Raw genomic sequence first — 18,859 nt, forward strand, 5'->3', positions numbered from 1 at the left:
ATTGCTGCTAACAGCAACAGGGATGAGTCAGTGAGTCAGTTGGGCTTGTGAATCATGATTCATGAGTCAGTAAAGTGATTCTCGAGTACTGAACGATTCGTTCATGATTCGCGTATCACTATTGTATAGCTCTTTTTTAGTCTTACTGAAGACTTACACAAATACATTCTATCTTATCCCTAGCTACCTTTTCTGTCACACCAAACTTTTGGACGTCCTACTTCACTGCATCCACAAATCTTCTCTGTGGTCCCACATCTTTACCTCCTACTTCATATTCAACATCCTTTGTATCCAAACCATCTCATCCTTCTCTCAGCCTTCTCCCTCTAACTCAGATCTAGAGGTTGTCTCCAAACCACTCGACCTGAGCTTTTCCTCTGTTGTACTCCTTTCTAATCTTATTATGGAAATGAAAATATCCTAACAATTGTAAGTGCATAAATAGTTTTCTTTACGTTAAAAATTGCAGTATTTTTCAGTGGTATTGTGGGTTTAGTTTAGCAAAATATTTAACTGGTCTTTCCAACCAGTTAAATTTTCAACCATGAAAAGCATAAGATATACTCTCTGTTGTAAAAAGTAAAAAATTGTCATCAACATTTAGGATTTTATAAATATATATATTATAGACAATTTTCAAGATACCATGTTTGAAATCAAGAGTACAACATTTTAATAATAATAATAATAATAATAAAAAAAGACGTTTCCTGACGGACGACGTCAACTCTGCTGACTGCACACCTGTTACGTTGCAACGGAGCCCTAAACGTAGCAAGACGCCGGGACGTCTCCTCTGACGTTTTTTAAAGCGACACCAACCGCTTCAGTGGCAGCAGCCTCGTTCTCGCCAGACGTCCGAGTGTTTTAGCGTTAATTCAGCTAAGCTACAGCACCTACATTACATCGCTACAGACGCCTACCGTCAGTTAAACATGGCCAGTACAGAGGTAAGCGTGCAAACGACGTACGGCCATTGGCGCGTTTGTTGTTTTAACACCCAGCTGGACACTTAACAACAAAAGCAAGCTGTCAAACTGGGGTCTCTTCTCCATTGAGGGCACATTAGCTAACAATAAACTAACCAAAGCCATGGAGTTTTACCTTGTAAAGTTCATGTTTTGACCTATTTGAATTTTTCTTTACTTTTTTCATGTTACCCTTTTCCTTCTCAGGGAAGTAAACTCTGGGGAGGTCGATTTGTTGGAGACACCGATCCTATTATGGAGAAGTTCAATGCCTCAATCGCTTATGACCAGAGGATGTGGGATGCAGACATCCGTGGGAGCAAGGCTTATGTTAAAGCTCTGGAGAGGGCAAAGCTTGTCAGCACGGACGAAATGGAGCAGATCTCACACGGGATGGCTCAGGTGAAGTCACAACATAAACTGCAACTAAGAAAGATAGTTCAGGGGCAACCACAGGCTGGCAGTAGCAGAAAATCACTTGCATGGTTATGTGTATCACTGCCTTCCCTTTGGCTGGTTAATAGATGACAGCTGAAAATGTGCCATGGTGCAGGATTCCTCTACTGAGTGTGAGCTGCACAATGGTGTCATCATGTGACATCTGTCAGCTGCTAAACAGCCTTAGTTCTTCTTTCATGCAGCTTATTTTTTAGGGTGCCCTCTCTGTCCTGAGGTTCTGCTTTATTGGTGCGATTGTCATTATGTAACCAGGACTGACATTTGCTATACTCATGCACAGTTACTGAAAACTTCCTATGTATTAATATATTTTATTTACAGATTATATTTTAAATTAGTCCCTATTTGTTTCTGCAGATTTCTGATGAGTGGTCTAGAGGTGTTTTTGTCATCAAACCCGGAGATGAAGATATTCATACTGCCAATGAGCGCAGACTAAAGGTGAGTTATGGCTTGTAGAATTTCTTTTTCCTTTCGTTTTCATGGCAACACTCAGTTCAATATGCTTTATATCATAAGGCAAAGACCTTACAACATTAAAAAGAAAAGTGCAGTGAACAGAGTTCGACTTATGAGGTAGTGCTTGGTGACAGTGGCAGAGACCTCCAACAGGACCAGACTCAGGGAGGCACAGCCATATGAGGTGACTGGTTGGGGTTAGAGGAGAAAGAAGAAAGGGAAATGGAGCATAGTGGAAGTAGAGAAGTATTTTTTTAAAAAATATACAGGTTATGTTTTGCACAGTGTTCTAATTGTTGAATTGATCCTACCAAAAAGTGCTGCATGGTGCAGCAGAAGCTTGATAGAGCTTATTCCACATCAGTATTTTCCAGAAAACAATGAAAATTACATTTATAAGCTCTACTGTTGATTTTAGTAGAACACTAAATGCGTGTGCTACCGCTGCTGAAAACAATTAAAAAAATGTATACACATATATTGGGTTCGGATACTATTTATCGCTCCTGATGGCTGTTGCGATTTCTATTTGTTGAGAATAAGATTCTGTAAAATCGCTTTGGTCTTAACCTGATGTGTGGAGGATATAGAGGAAAAAAACTGCCAACGATAAAATGTAATTTGAGTGTTTTATTGTTTCAGTTTTGGGCTATAAAACACTGATCTCCTCCTCCGTTGAGGGCTTGGTGATCACTGTGGTGACAGATGTCATAGTCGTGTGGCTACATGTTTTCTCAGGAGCTGATTGGTGCACCTGCAGGGAAGCTGCACACAGGCAGGAGCAGGAATGACCAGGTCTGTGTTTGTGATATTAAAACTGTAATGATTTAACTGTTACAGAATAGGTCGAGGCTGGTTCATAGAGGTGATCGAGCATTTGCAGTCATAGCGCCTAAGCTGCGGAATAATTTACCCCTATACATCAGACAGGCTCATACTGTCAATCTTTTTAAATCTTATCTTAAAACGCATTTTTAATTACAGCATGAGTTATTTGTTAATTCATATTTGGTGTTTGCTTTTAATACTCTAAGTTGTTTTATTATGTATGTTGTATTCTTGTACAGCACTTTGGTCAACGCTCCTGTTGTAATTAAATGTGCTATATAAATAATTAAACTGTTAACTAAACTATTAACTATAGAATAGAAAAGATTAAAATATTACCCTCTGTGTGTTTTGATTGATCAGGTGGTGACTGACATGAGGTTGTGGCTGCGAAGCGCAATCTCAACCCTTACGGACAACGCGCTTCAGTTGATAACTACCATGGTGGAGCGGGCGGCAGCGTGAGACAAACACACGCTGGCATACGTAAACATGTGCTCTGCTGTAACCTTGCAGTTTTTAAAAAATGATATTTTCCATCACTTTTTCTGAAACTCAGAGAAATTGAAGTCCTTTTTCCTGGTTACACCCACATGCAGAGGGCACAGCCAATCAGATGGAGCCACTGGATTCTGAGGTAATCTTCCTGTACTGACATATTTGCACTTTTCCCATCTTTCATATAAGACAGTGTGATGTTCACGTCAGTCTCGTGCATCTCTGTCTCCAGCCACGCTGTTGCCCTCAGCAGAGATGTGGAGCGGCTTCAGGAGCTCAAGAAAAGAGTTAACGTTTTACCTCTCGGCAGGTACGCCCTGAACGCGCTCGTGTGTGACTTTCATTTTGGTCTCACAGATATGATAAAATGAATCCTGTTGTTTTCAGTGGCGCCATCGCTGGGACTCCATTCGACATCGACAGAGAGCTCCTGCAGAGAGGTCAGTCCAATTGGCTTTTTGTTACCAATGTCTTCTCTGTCATTTAACTGTTGTTTTTTTTTATAAAATATGAATTCAAAAATGAGCAGAAATTACAACATTTGCTGTCCTCTGGATCTGCAGAGCTGGGGTTTGATAGCATCAGTCTAAACAGCATGGATGCCACAGGCCAAAGAGACTTTGTTGGTATGTAAACTGTACACACCAGGAAGCTTTCAGACTAAAATGGATCCAAGCAGTGAAAAACATGAACTCTACTCTGAGTCCTTTCATGTTCACTTGTCTGTTTATTTAGCTGAGTTCTTGTTCTGGGCTTCGTTGTGTTTGACCCATCTCAGTAAGATGGCCGAGGACCTGATACTGTACAGCACAAAAGAGTTCTCCTTCATCACGCTCTCTGATGCCTACAGGTCGGTTTATGCTTTTATTTTGCAGTTCTTTAGCAAGATTTGTGACATTGTGCATGAACTTCAATATTACATGAAACACCGCTTTCATATAAAATCAATGTATGTAAAGATCTGTGATTTACATATTGGAAAAAAATTACTGGCACATAAGAGGAGAGCTGTTCAGCAGTTTATTTACTTCATGAAAGTTTCTTATTACCTATTTTACAGGTAGTTTCAAGGCAAATTAAATCAATAATCAGTGTAAAACTAATAATTCAATTAAACAATCTAAATCGACAACAAATAAAGAAACTGCAATAATGCTAATCTATACATCCAATCACAGTTAGACAGAGATCGGAATGCTGCAGCAAGCAAAGGAAAAGGAACTTCAAGACATGTTGAGGAGGTCATTTAGCCATTTGAATCAGCTGTGTTGGATCAAGGGCACATATAAAACCTCCAGGACACCGGTCCTCGAGGCCTGGAGTTCGACACCTGTGCTGTAGAGGTTTGACAGTTCACTGGATTTCTGTGAGCATAATCTTGGTATTTAATCTATAATAAACCAGAGCCTAAAAGTCTACATCTCATCATTCAACATTTACAGCAACCAAAGTGCAAAGGCTGCAGTCACGAAGCTGTGTTATAAGTTAATAAAGTGAAAAGTTGTGTTTGAATCATTATTTTCTCTGTAGTTGTGTCCATTTAGCACTGATCTCTCTGCTATGACCTACTCTATTTTATGCTGCATTTTCATTGCCCTTCATGTATATTTGTGTGTCTGTGTGTAGCACCGGCAGCAGTCTGATGCCCCAGAAGAAAAATGCTGACAGTTTGGAGCTGATCAGGAGTAAAGCAGGTCGTGCCTTTGGCAGGGTAAGCCTGAAGGGTTGGCTTTAATGCTGTCTTTCTACGCATGTCAGTAGCTCACACTTGCAATTTTATTTTGCCAGATAACTTAAAAAAAAATGTATAATATAGAAACACCAATGATGCTACAATAACTCTTTTCATATCTTGGTATAGCTGTAATGTGCTGTGTGAGATCACTTCCATTAGTTCAAGTGTAGACCCTAAATCCTGTTTCTTCCTGTTGTAAATAGCTGATTCTTTGCTTTCATATTTTAACTTCTTAAAAAAAGGGTCCATAAGTTTAAAAGTGGAACTAACTGTAGATTTTCCTCTCTGGAGAACAGCTTGTTTTTCCTCTGCAGTACCAGCGCCCTCGTGTGTCCTAAAGCAGTCACTAGTTTTCCATCACTAGAATCACAGTTGGCTGGTTTCAGTATAAAAGTACAGTGACAAACTGGAGAAAAACACATGTTAATAAATAATTTAATATTTTATTATAGTGATACAATAGATCCTTCATAATTTATCATCAACACAGCTCTGTGTGATGAAACCTGGGAACAGGAGGCAGAGGCTCTTCAGTGTGGAGGGTGATAATAGTTTTATTGTAGTTGTCTGCCTTGCAGCTACAACAGTATCACCTTTCATGAGCATTCAGACGTGCTGTGCTCTCATAGTCTTTACTGCTTTACTCGCTGCAGTTTTCTCACAAAACTCTTCCTGTGATTTTTGTATTTCAGTGTGCGGGCTTCATGATGACGCTGAAGAGCCTACCGAGCACGTACAACAAGGACCTACAGGTATGAAAGTCTGTCTTCACGTGGTTTCACTTGGAAGGAAGTCAAGTTTCTCCTAATATCCAGCTCTCTTTATCACCGTGCTCACCCTTCAGGAGGATAAGGAGGCCATGTTTGACTGCTATGATAATGTTCAGGCTGTGCTGCAGGTGACCACCGGAGTCATGTCAACTCTGAAGGTCAGACAATCAGTTCACTGCTGTTTCCTTTGAAAAATAAACCGAATACATTTCTTGGTTTGTAGATGGTAATTGATTTCCATAAAGACTATGTTAAAAAGTTAATATGGAAACAGTAACTCCTGTGTGGTTAATGAGATGCTTCACTTAAAGCTGAATCATTTCCACAGTTCAGTGACATCGTGGCAGTTTGAGCCGCAGTATTTGTATGCAGAGGTGGATTATGAGAATTGCATCACTGTCAGTCATCTTGCAGCATTAAACATTTTATTACACGCACTGCTGAGGATTTGACAGAGCTGATTCTCTGTGGAGACTAGCAAACGACATTAACGTAGAAAGATTTTGTAGGGTTTTAAGTTCTGGCTCCATAAACTCAAGGCTGGAAGTTGAGACAGTTTTCCAAACAAGAAGAGGAATTTCAGTTTTTCTTCAGTCTTTTTTTCAGTGTACAAATAATCTTGCAAAGGTTCAGGGCGTCCTTTAATTTTTGCTTATGTTTTAGATCAATCAGACTGTGATGGAAGCTGCTCTCAGTCCTGACATGCTGGCTACTGATCTGGCCTACTACCTTGTGAGGAAGGGGGTGAGTAGATCATATACCCTTAACATCTACATAATATAATATTTTAACTATTATATTATGTTATAGATATTCAGGATATGAAATTAATCTATATTATTTTTTGTTTTGAAATTTCAATTACAATTTTGTCTTGCAGATATTTTTAGAACATAACAAATTACTGAGTATCAGTTTTGTAGTTTAGTTGTGTACAATATTCGAGGAAGTAATTACAAAGAAATGATTTCAAATGATGTCTACAGTTTGTACAGGAATTCAAACACTCTTCAGAGCCTTTATTAGGATACAAGTTTATTAGTCCTAGTAACTAGTTTTGGGTAAACTAGTGTCTCTGGGTAGTGGTTTATCTAAGCTTATTTAAGCTACCCTGTTTGATCCTGGAAGGAGACATAAATCTGTCAACAAGGGTCTGTTTTGTCATTCTTTTATTTTATTTTATTTTTTATATGAGTTTATTCGCATTAATTTTTCACTGCAAAATACTTTCCTGCATTTCTGCATGTTGTGTGTTACAGTGTAGCTGTGTGTTATTGTGTGTTGCAGGTACCATTCAGAGAGGCCCATGGTCTCTCTGGCAAAGCTGTGTTTACAGCTGAATCCAAAAACATTGTCCTGAATCAGCTCACTGTGGAAGATCTCACTGCTATAAGGTGGCTGTCTTCTTCTCACACACACAGACTTTTAAACTAAAAGCCTAAAACCTTCCAAATGAATCATTTTCTCTTCCTTTGATTTCTATCATGTTTTTCATACCATAACTTTAAACTCCTCTTTCTTTTCTTTGTCTGCTCTGTACCTTCAGCCCTCTGTTTGGAAGTGACGTGTCCTCAGTGTGGGACTACAGGAGCAGTGTGGAGCAGTACAGCACCCCTGGAGGCACAGCTAAGAGTAGCGTCGCTGCACAGGTGGAGCATCTGAGGAATTGGCTGAAGAAACACGCACAGTGACCTCTCGGTGTCACTCGGTGTAACCTTTAGAATCAGATTTGCAGAGCGAGGTTGAAGTGAAATCTTTATATTTTGAGAACCACATTGCCTCCCAAACATTTCATTCTTCTCTCTTTAATATGGAGTGCCATTTCCATCCTGTGCAAACATGTGATGTTTGTCATTGATTGTGTACAAACTGGAAACTGACCAGTTTTAAATACCTGAAAAGAAAATAAATAGTGCCATGGCAGGTTGATTAAGTCTGATTTCCACCACAAAAACATCTGATGTGATTTACTTTACTCTCTAGCCATCCTAAAGACACACACAGCCTATTTTACTGCACAGACAAGAACGTGTATTTATTTATGTCACATAAGTGGATCCAACATTACTTTATGGCAGGTTTATGCAGGATTCACACCTGCGCTGACAATTGAGAGAAACTCTGAGGTGCCTGTTTATTTAAATGCTCCAGTGTGGCCGTTAACCAGTGAAGTCATGTAATGCAAGCATGGTTTCCTGTTGTATAGGAACAAAGTTACCAACAGTCAGCTATGATAAACACAACTGGGGCAGAATGAACTGCAAGGCAGATTTATTTCCATGGTGCTTAAAACAGTCAGTTTCATTCATTTTAAACTGATCTAATTGAATCTGTAGAAATCCAAATTGGTGAATACTCAATATAAAATCAGTCTCACTCACCGTAAGGGTTTAGATAAATCCACTGACGTCAGCTGTTAGTTTACTGATTGAAGTTTTGGCTTTGGATTTTGCACATCATAAGAAGTCAAGAACAAGTTATTACTCTGGCAGAGGATTAATATTAATGTATACTTCATTGATCCCCGTGGGGAAATTACTGTCTCTGCATTTGACCCATTCACTCAGGGAAGCAGAGGGCAGGCGCACCGGGGATCAGTGTGTAGGGAGAGTGCCTCGCTAAGTGGTACCTCAGGGTAGCTGTTCAGTGTATTCGAACCCCCGACCTTCCTATCATGGGGCGACCACTCTACCTACTGCTCATTGGATTGCTGGAGGATTACTGGAGTTTAGATCTTAATTAAAACATGCACAGGTACATTTATGAGATGCCTTAATTACCAAATGCTTTGTTAAACTCTCTAAACAACAAAGATACAAATATATACATGAAAAGCAACGACAAAAATAGTAGAATAAAGGTTATTATTTAAAGAATCTCATGTTTTGAAAAAGGAAGAAAAATATGTTAAACCTCTAATTCTAAATATCGGTTTATTACTTTTGTCCACAAAAACATCTAGGAGAAAATAAGCGTTAATATAAAGCAGTAAAACATGAATATTAAAAACTGACCTCCCCCCTAAAGCCCCAAGTGCTGCAGGGTACTAAAGCTCACACACACACTATGTTGGTTTTCAGTTTCCTAAGTCAGAAATACTGACATAATTGAAGTCAGTAATACTTTCAAATTCAAATCTACTGCCATGTTAGCGGCTTCAGCTGAAGTCGGCATGTGCTAATTAAATTTGATCATCATACAAATTTCTGTTTGAGATGAAGATGGTGCTGCTTTATGGTTTCAACGTTTTAAATTGGTCTGGTCTGAATCAGTTGATCGGTTTGTTTTTCTTTCTTTCAACTTCTTTCCACAAAGAGAAAAATCCCAAAGAATCATCATGCATCCCTTCAAATCACCAGAAAACGTTCATGTAGCTCAGATATGTCTAAGGTGGGGAGGAAGAAAGTAAATATAGGAAGAAGGTCTTCTTAAATAGCACATATATGTTTGCATTTATGAAACACGCCCAGTTAGCTGTTTTACTAGTATTACTGTGGAAGCTGCCATTCTTTGCATGCTCCACCATAGCTGGGACATCAGGCTACAGGAGCCGAGTGCACTCACATTTTAGTCAAAACTTGCCTGGATCATTTTCACACCACTACCGAATTAGTTTGGCGACTGAGACCAGTTCCTCTAAAGGCTGTTGTTATCATTCTGCTCAGTACAATATGTGAATCTGTACAGATTTAAGGACAAACAATCCAGTATCTTCAGAATCAGAACACTTTAATAATCTCTAAGGAAATAAGTTTGACACTGCTGATGGTGGTGCTAGGAGAAAACTATCTAATAGGGTTGTACGAGGCACTGCCTGGCAGTCATGTACCTAAATGTGGGCATTGCTGCTGATGTGATCAACTTTAATTGATGGTAATTTGTCAGGAAAAATGGATCATCTTAAAAAATGATTAAGTATGAATACATTACCAATAGTTAATGCAAAACAACTGCCCCTTTTAAGGGTAGCAGTGGCATTTTTAATAAAAACATTTCTTTGCATCTCTAATTTTTGCATACCCTCTGATCTGCAGAGGAAGGCTGAGCTGTGTGTATCTAGCTCTATGTACTTCTGCTGAACTCAAAAAGGGACCATTACTTACTAACGATACATCATGCTTTATCATGTGACTAAGATTCATCAAGAAAATGTTTACTGAAGTTATAACCCAAGGAAGGGGTTATAAAGGGCAAATACTTTTTCACAGAACTGTATATATACAATCAGACTTTGAGAAGTCACTCCCTGCTGGCCATAAGAAAAAATGCAGATTTAAGACTTTGTGCGTTGGCTTCGCTGTTCAGACTTGAAGACTATGCCCATTTCTTGCTGCGCATTCAGTGTGCCAGACCCAGCGTAACAGTCACAAATGATAAAAACAGACACCAAAAATGTGTCGCAGTTGTCTGAGCTGTACCCGACTTTGAGGAGTACACAATCCTGCCATCCAGCGGCTGCGTAGGTCGGAAAATGTCAGTCATGGGATGCCCTGTCCAAAAGCGACACTGCTTAACTATCGCATCCAGCTGTGAAGTGGAGAGGGAAAAAATGTGTTTGAGGAGATGAAGAGTTGTTTAAAGAAGGAAAGTTGTTCTAGGTCTTGACCTCTTAAATGCAAAGTGTTTCTGAAAAGTTTTTTTCTTCCCCCAGGCATTTTCTACTTTTGTAGTTTTAATAGTTTTATTTTGCATTTTAATATCACATCTCCATAACTTCTTCAAATATGCTGTTTTTGTTTACATTGTGAAAGAGTAAAGAAATGTCAGTTTGGGGGTTCACAGGTTTATGGATGAAATGCAACCAAAAGCACTAGTTTCTCTACTGTGAGCCTTTTATCTCTTTCACTTATTTATTCTTGCTTACCTGTCGACTACTGATGGCCAGCTTCCTGTGAAACACTGTCCAGGCAACTGCCTGCTCACATCCCGGCGTTGTCATGGAGCCCACGTAGCGGTAGTAACCTTGTAGGTCCTTTGCAGCTGGGATAATGTCACCGAGTCTAAAGTTTGGGATCACTGTGGTGCTGCCTTCATGTGACAAAGAAAGAAGCAAAGTCAGGACTGAATAAAGCTTATTGTGCCCTGATGTGGGAAACAATTATTTGATCCCAATCTGGATCAACTCCTCACTTTATTTTAATGGAGAGAAACAGATTATCCACCAAAAATCCTGAAAAAAATTATTACATGAAAGCAATAAACTGACTTGAATTTAAGTATTTGATCTCCTGCAAATCACAGATGGGAAGATAGATTACAATCAATCGATTAATTGCAGATACTCCTCAACTGGTTATATGTATAAAGCACACCTATCCACAGAAATCAGTTTCTTCCAACCAAAGAGCTGCAAATTAACAGCATACATACCGTTGTTTTGTACGCGGCCCAGCGCATCTATTACTGTGTCCAAATGAGGATGATCATCCGCTGTTTCCTGGAAAGATACCATCAATACTATGCCGCAAGTCACGTCTTAACATTTTATGAAGAAGGTGAAAACATCACAGTGCATTACCTCAAACAGGAAGGCGAGCAGAGCTATACCTGCTGTGTCATGTTCGGCCTCCGCCAGAGAGCTGTACGGCTCCTTAATGTGGACTATGTGCATCTGTATAAAGAAAAGAGTACTGTACTGCATCAAGGGCCCTTTCTGCTTTCAGAGATCAGATCAGTCACATAATTTTTTCAACAATGGATATAACAATATTAATAAAATGTTATTAATGACCCTCCTGTGTCATTGCGGTGTATCTGTTAGCCTTACTGAGATTTAAGGTAAATAAAAGGGAATAATAAGGGAATAAAACATGAAATTATTCACACTAACATAACTGCCATGCTTGAACATTTTTGATGTCAGAAAACCAAATCCATGTGCCAACAAAATTATTGACCTCTACTCAAATCTTTTATAACTTTAATGATGACTCCTTTACCTCCATGGGGAATCTCTCTCCATCAATGGTGTGCTCTGATCCTGGTCTCCCATTCCCTCCCCAGTGGAGGTGAAATTGGGCGGCTCTGTAGTGACCTGGCAGAGCTCCCCCAATGAATCGAACAGACGGCGGCAAAGCAAAGTGGGCTGCAGGGGCGAGAGATTGTCACTGAGCAAAGGTATTATGTTACTTTAACAGTTATTTTTTATGTAAACATGTTGAAAATATTTGGTCGTTAAGGGAAAAAACACGCTCTGTGTGCCAGACTGGATAAGATCGGCTCTTCATTACCAGAGTGCCCTTTGTTTTCCACTGTCATGTTGATTGTGTCGGTGTGGCCAATGAAGTTGAAAGGTGACAGGGCGATGTCGATGTGGACTTTGCTGGTCACGATGTTAATCGGTGACTGGCGTAACCCTCCACATTTTGGGAATTGAGTAGCCCAGTGGTTGGGGTCTAAGCGACACAAACAGGAAAAGCAACAGCATCATCAGATTTTAGGCTTCACTGACCATACAGAGTGCTGCCTCTCAGAGAGTCCATGAAGACTGCCTCCCCCACCCATGCTGGCTGAAAAGACAGGATGCCTGCCTATTTACGTAAACGCTTACTTATTGTATTTTTTAAAGACTTATTTTGGGGCTTTTTTGCCTTTGTTCATCAGCTGAACAGCGAAGAGTAGACAGGAAGGGGGCAGGAGAGGACACACAGCAAAGGCCTGCAGGTCAGACTCAATTTATAAAGCAACAACAAAATGAATAGTGCTCAGCCAATTCACCTCATGAATGACGAATATTTGCTGGTGCTGTAGATCTCAATGAGAATGAACATCACTTTCTTCTGCTTTCATTTTGCTACTTTGGTTTTGCTTCTCACAAACACAAGAAACTGCACCTGTGTCCTGTGGCACTTACTAACAGCTGAATCTTGTTTTTTTTATTATCTTGGTTTAGATCTCTCGTTACATTAAGAAACTTTAAGATGAAATTGACTGTTTGAATTACCATCAAACTGATGCATTAAGATTCTCATGGGCACCTTCATGTTTTTAGTCTTCAACTATATTACTTAATATATTACTATATTAATTTGGTTTTTGATAGTGATCTGATAGTGTGTTTTTTTTTGACACTTTCAGGACACTGGTAGCAATTTTATTATAATTTTGTATTTTTATTTAATTTTTACTTTTTATTTTGCAGTTTAGTTTTAGCTGGTCTCCAATGTGGGTATCCTTGTTTCAGTTTGTCTGAAGATGTTTAGTTTTAGTTTAGTTTGTTAATAGTTTCAGTTTTTAGTTTTAGTCTTTTTTTAAAAAATGTTATTATATTTAAGGAAAAGTGTTTTAAAAAAGTGTTTGCCCCCTTTATTATTTCCTAGTGTTTTGCATATTTGTCACACTTACATGTTTCAGATGATCAAAGAAATTTTAATATAAGACAAAGATAACGCGAGTAAATACAAAATGCACTTTTTAGATTATGATTTTATTGATTGAGGGAGAAAGGGTGAACTAACCTAAACCTACCTGGTCCTGTGTGAAAAAGTAATTGCCCCTCTTGTTAAATCACAAATTAAATGTGACAAACCACATGTAAAAGATCTTAAAAAGCAACACATCCTGTCACGATCTAAAGAAACACCTGAGAAACAAAGTCACTGACATCTATCAAGGGTTAAAAGGCCATTTCTAAGACTTTGGGACTCTGATGAAGAGTCATTATGCACAAGAGGAGAAGACTTGGAACAATGGTGAACCTTCCCACGAATGGCCAGCTGACCAAAATTACTCCAAGAGGGCACAAAAGAGCCCAGAAAACTTTAAAGGACTGCAGGCTTCACTGCCTCAGTTAAGGTCAGAGTTCATGATTCAACAATAAGAAAGAGACTGGGCAGAAATGGAATCCACGGGAGAGTTCGAGAAGACCACTGCTGACCATGAAGAACACAAAACCTCATCTCACATTGGGTAAAAAACATTTTTTCGATCCCCTTGACATTTGGGAAAATGTGGACTGACGAGACAAAAGTTGAACTTTTTGGAACGTGTGTATCCCAGTACTTTTGACGTAGAAGTAACACAGCATTTCAGAAAAGGAACATCATACCAACAGTAAAATATTATGGTAGTGTAATGGTCTGGGGCTGTTTTGCTGCCATGAACCATGAACCATGAATTCTGCTGTCTATCAAATCATGAAGGAGAATGTCCGGCCATCTGTCCATGACCTCAAGCTGAAGCACACTTGGGTTCTGCAGCAGGACAATGATCCAAAACACGAAAGCAAGTCCACCTCTGAATGGCTTAAGAAAAACAAATGGAAGACTTTAGAGTGGCCTAGTCAAAGTTCTGACCTGAATCCAACTGAGATGCTGTGGTACGACCTTAAAAAGGTGGTTTATGTCCGAAAACCCTCCAATGTGGCTGAATTACAGCAATTCTGCAAAATTCCTCCACAGTGGTGTAAAAGACTCATTGCCAGTTATTGCAAACTCTTGACTGCAGCTGCTGCTGCTCAGGTTCTTCCAACCACTTATTAGGCTTAGGGGGCAATTGATTTTTCACATAGGTTTGGATTTTTTCCCCTTAATAATAAACACCTTCAATGATTTGTTGGTGGAAAACTAACAAAATAACTCCTAACTTAGAAACTATGACAATAACTTTTTGGCATGGGATACGCTTTGAGTGTAGTTTGTGACTTTGTGTATAGTACACTAACAGGTTGTTACAGTTAAAACTATTTTAATACATGTGCAATGTTTCTAAATAAGTAATATTTTATTTGGAAGATAACATAAATTTGTGTTTCAAAACTTGAATGAATGCCACATGTGTATTATAGCCACATAAATAAACACTCAAATTAACTATACTCAGAATTATGTCAAATATATTAAACTGGGTTTCAACAGGACAAATAACAGGACCTCCACCTGTTTTTGCACTACAAATGTCTTAAACCACAAAGAAAACAAAATGTTTATATATAAAATAAATGACTATTCCTTTAAAAGTAAATACTGCTCAGAAAGTGAGCTGCATTGGTGAAGGTTTGATCTCTGAGTCATTCTTGATTCATTTAACTATTGTTTTCCAAGTTCAGAAAATCTTTTTCATTTTTCAAAAGTCCAGTGTTTCACGGTGGCTGTAGCTCAGGAGGTAGAGCAGGTAGATCACCTACTGATCAGAAGGTTGGTGGTTCGATCCCTGGCTCCTCCATGCCAAATATCCTTGGGCAAGATACTAACCCCAAATTGATCTCCGATGCATCCATCGGAATATGAATGTGGTTAGACAGCAATAAGTTTAGAGAAAGTGAATGTGGCATGTTGTATAGAGCGCTTTAAGTACTCTGAGAGAGTAGAAAAGTGCTCTATATGAATCAGTCCATTTAGTTTTTATATTTTTCACATCTAGTTTTAGTTTAAGTTAAATGCAATAACTTTATTCTGAAACTGATGACGTTTAACCAAACAGATTTTTGGAGGCCAGTGAGAACCTCTGTGGTTAAGCCCAATAATAAAATAAATGGTTAAAGAAATGTTCATATCGCTGTGATTTACATCCTTGACTTGCAGGATCTTTGACACTTTTTGGATTTTCTTACCTCTGCATGGATCATCACAGGCATTCTGGTTTTGATAACACCAGTTAGCTGGAGAAAAAGTAAAACACTCAGATTAGACCCAGAAACACACACAAACAGACACACATAACCTGCAGTGTACACAGCACTTATATTTATGTTCGGGATGGTGCTGCGCTGTGCCAGGCCAACAGTCTCCCTGCAGTTAATAAATGAATATTAATTAAGTTCATGCTCTATTAGTCACAGCGTTTAGATTTTTTCTTAGTCAGCAACTAGCTGATCTGCTCATGTGTTTGTCCTCTGCACCTGAACTTTATTAGTCTTCACATGACACATGGGCTCAGCGTGTTAAAAATATGCTGTGTCCATTAATATGTTATCTGATAAAGCACAGACAGAATGTAGTAACATGATGTGTGATTACAAATGACTGATCCTTACGATTTATTGATTTATTACAATGAATCACCCTGCCTCCCTGCAAATTTAGTCTGACTGCTGAGCTCAGTGCACTTTGGAAAAGTTGCACAAAACCTACCTCTGCAAAAAGTGAAAAATACATCCAAAAATGTGTTCAGTCAAATTCATAAACCCCCACACTTACTTCCTTTGTTTACAAGAACAACAAAAGCTGTGCCAGAACAAGAGAGTAGTATAAAAATATATTGACCGAAGGTCTTACAATAAAATAAATTAGCAGCTTACATTTAGTTTTCAAACATGTTTTACTCAGTTTAAATGTTGGAAAATGCGTCTGTGTGTGACAGTGAGTGGAAGAGATGCAGGCGGATTTTAATCACCCAGGTCAGCTGGTTGTTATTACACTGATTGCTTTCAGTGCAAAGTGGCTTTATCCGACTCCTTAACTGCCTCTGCACCGCTGCATTAAGCGTGTTCATTCAGCAGGTGCTGATGACGTTATTAGAGTTGTGCCGTGGTTGTGTATTGTGTTTCTGATGTGAATGAAAGTCCGGTGTTTGACTCTGCAGTGGGAATGAAAGCCGCTATAGAGAACCATTTAGCTAATATAGGAACACAGATTAGCCCTGCTGACTCCTACAATGCCGTCCTTTGAAAAGGGGACAGTGGTTCTCACCAACTGAGAACAATACACAGCTGGAGGCTGGCTTTACACCACCTGGTTCATTCACCTGTGTGAGACTGAGCAGCAGGGAAAAGTCAGAGTGAAGTCTGTGCAGTGATTACCTCGCTAAATTCCCAGTTTTACTTTCCTTACACTGACAATATCTTCTACAGTTCACCATCTGAGCTTTCAGAGTGGCTCCATGCAGCCTAAACTTGGAGCTTACACATGACAACGTGAATCCCTGTGAGAAAATAATTAAACTCTTACTGCATTGACAGAAATTAAGAAGGTAAGTAACAGCAGGTGCTGCTGATCGGTTGCACTTAATATAGAGTGAGCACCTGTGTAAAAGCAGATGTTTTGGCAGTTTGCTGATCTGGAGCACTCGGGTGTTTGTTAACACGATGTCACAATCTTTCCAGGAGTGGAAGTCCCGGCAAATTTTATATGTCAGACTGTGCAGCGCTCAGAGAAACTGCAAAAACATCCAAGCGCTACATCTCAGACTCCAGGCCTCGGCTAAATGTTAAAGTTCATTACAGTAACCAGAAACCACAAGACATCTGAAGCAATGTCCTTTAGACAGAGGAGACCGCAGTGGAGATATTTGGCCATGTTTGGCAGAAACAGAAACACCTAATACCAGCTTCAGGCGAGGTGGTGATGATAAGTGATTGATTTGGAGCCACAGAACTTGGCACCTTGTAGTGAATTCGTCGACAGGAACTGATTGAAAAGATGCAGCAGGACCACAAACCTGAAGCTATGTTCAGTTCAAGCTATAAGAACGGCCCAAAGTTCCTCCACAGTGATGTGAGAGACTGATAAAACTATAAAGAAAACGGTTGCTTTAAATTAAAATGTTGTTCTTAGGACCTGTGGAAATGTTCTTTTCATAGGATTATAGCTCAGGACACTTAAAGGTTCTTCTGCAACTTGTTCTGGTTGGTAGCGATGAGTTTTTTGTGGCAGGTGTTCTTAAACTGGAGAAAGATATTGCTGCAAAGCAGACACTGGTTTGTTGACTTTTATGGCTCCATTCTTGTGACTCTTGTGAACTGCAAGCCAAAACACCTGCTTCCCGGCAAACTTTCAAAATCAATTAATTTTTTACGTAAACTTTAGGAAAATGAAAAACTCACAGATGCGAGATTTGCACATCCCCAAATGGGAGAATTGGTTGCTTTTCCACTGCTTTCATGATCTAGACGAACTGTTTTTGAGTCATGGACTTTGTTTCAACAGAAAAAGGCATCTGATGTTGCCTCTAATTCACTTTTTTCCACTATGATTTGCAGGGCTTTGTCATTTAATCATATAGAAAAACTAATGAGCCTATTAATTAGTAATAAAAATCATTGCTGTTTGCAGTTCAGCTCGTGATCTTTCCAGTTAATATTTAAACATTCATGAAGAAGTAGCAAGAAAATTCAAAATATGTTGTAGATAGTTGTGTTGCTGCTTTGATTCTTAATAATCTCATGGCACTTGCACTTCCCACAAATTACAGCATGTTTAATCAAGTGTGGCTGCAGATGTTTTATCGTCATATCCACCCTTTTGACTTAAACAAGAACAAGTTCAGACTAAAAAAATAGGTGCAGAAAACTGAAGCCCATCATAGTTCCTGCATTTAGCTTAAATGCAGTTATACTGTGTATATTATGTGTGAGTCCCCTACCTGTGCAGCGGGAAAGGAGAAGATGCAGAGTCAGGAGGTAGAGAGAAAAACCCATGATGAAGTCAGGCGAAGCTCCTCATAGACTAAATTTCAGCTGTCTTCACACACCAACTCAGCCACCTTTGAAGGTGGGAGGGAGGTGATTATTGTGTGTTTGTGTGTGTGTGTGGAAGTTATTCTAAACAGGAGGGGGGGTCTTGGTGCAAACGTTCCTAATTTTAAGTTGTGTAAAACGAGAGAGGAAGACACCTGGTGGCAAAATGTACAAAATGATTTCAGCTGTTCCTCGTTTTTTATTTTTGACTTGATACAGCAGAAAAACCAGGAGGAACAAGAAAGTATTTTAACTCACCGGACAAAATGTCATTATTTACATCTGATTTCCATTTTCTATAATACATTAGTGCACATAATAAAGTGGATGCGTTTATTTGGAAAAACTTTAAAATTAAGCCTGGAGCTTTTGCTTTGCTATTTTCTTTTATTTAAAATTGGCAGCATTTTTCCTAAATTGTGTGCTTGTGTGTCCGGTTAGTGTTAGTGTCTATGGAAGTTAGCAGTGCAGCATCATTAACATCAGAAGAGGTTTCCAGTTTTCTGTGTCAGAACAAGCTTTTGTGCACCAGCGAAGGTTGGGTGTGGTTTCTGGTCCCAAAGATCACGAGAACTGAACTCTGAATTTTCTGAATCTTTTAAATGTTACCATTCATGGAGATTTTATCACTGCAGATGATAAAATCCAAAGTCATTGAAATTTGACTTTAAGCAACACTCTTCATAAGTTCTTGACCCACTTATGTAAAAATGTTTTTCATGACCTTTAACAGTTAATTTAACAA

General features: G+C 39.1%; 2 protein-coding genes across 2 annotated transcripts; one reads left to right on the forward strand and one right to left on the reverse strand.

The window, feature by feature from the left end:
• Nucleotides 1-926: 926 nt before the first annotated feature.
• On the forward strand, nucleotides 927-7,649 carry asl (argininosuccinate lyase; the record flags this gene model as incomplete). Its single annotated transcript, XM_005926319.3, is given in 16 exon segments — nucleotides 927-953; nucleotides 1,179-1,373; nucleotides 1,788-1,871; nucleotides 2,628-2,684; nucleotides 3,081-3,178; nucleotides 3,277-3,354; nucleotides 3,448-3,525; nucleotides 3,603-3,655; nucleotides 3,779-3,841; nucleotides 3,951-4,065; nucleotides 4,842-4,926; nucleotides 5,643-5,702; nucleotides 5,795-5,878; nucleotides 6,384-6,464; nucleotides 7,008-7,114; nucleotides 7,267-7,649. Coding segments are annotated over 16 exon segments (1,398 nt in total). The 3' UTR covers nucleotides 7,412-7,649.
• Nucleotides 7,650-9,097: 1,448 nt separating this feature from the next.
• ca4c (carbonic anhydrase IV c) lies at nucleotides 9,098-18,835 on the reverse strand. Its single transcript, XM_005926320.2, has 8 exons — nucleotides 18,021-18,835; nucleotides 15,271-15,318; nucleotides 11,951-12,115; nucleotides 11,660-11,805; nucleotides 11,239-11,331; nucleotides 11,091-11,157; nucleotides 10,585-10,748; nucleotides 9,098-10,247 (listed from the first exon to the last, which is right to left on the reverse strand). Exons 1-8 carry the CDS (start codon nucleotides 18,073-18,075, stop codon nucleotides 10,059-10,061), a joined length of 927 nt encoding a protein of 308 aa, XP_005926382.1. The 5' UTR covers nucleotides 18,076-18,835; the 3' UTR covers nucleotides 9,098-10,058.
• Nucleotides 18,836-18,859: the final 24 nt, after the last annotated feature.

This window comes from Haplochromis burtoni, unplaced genomic scaffold (assembly GCF_018398535.1).
Source record: "Haplochromis burtoni strain Fernald_Lab_line unplaced genomic scaffold, NCSU_Asbu1 Contig_83, whole genome shotgun sequence".
In the NCBI taxonomy this organism is placed as follows: Eukaryota; Metazoa; Chordata; class Actinopteri; order Cichliformes; family Cichlidae; genus Haplochromis; species Haplochromis burtoni.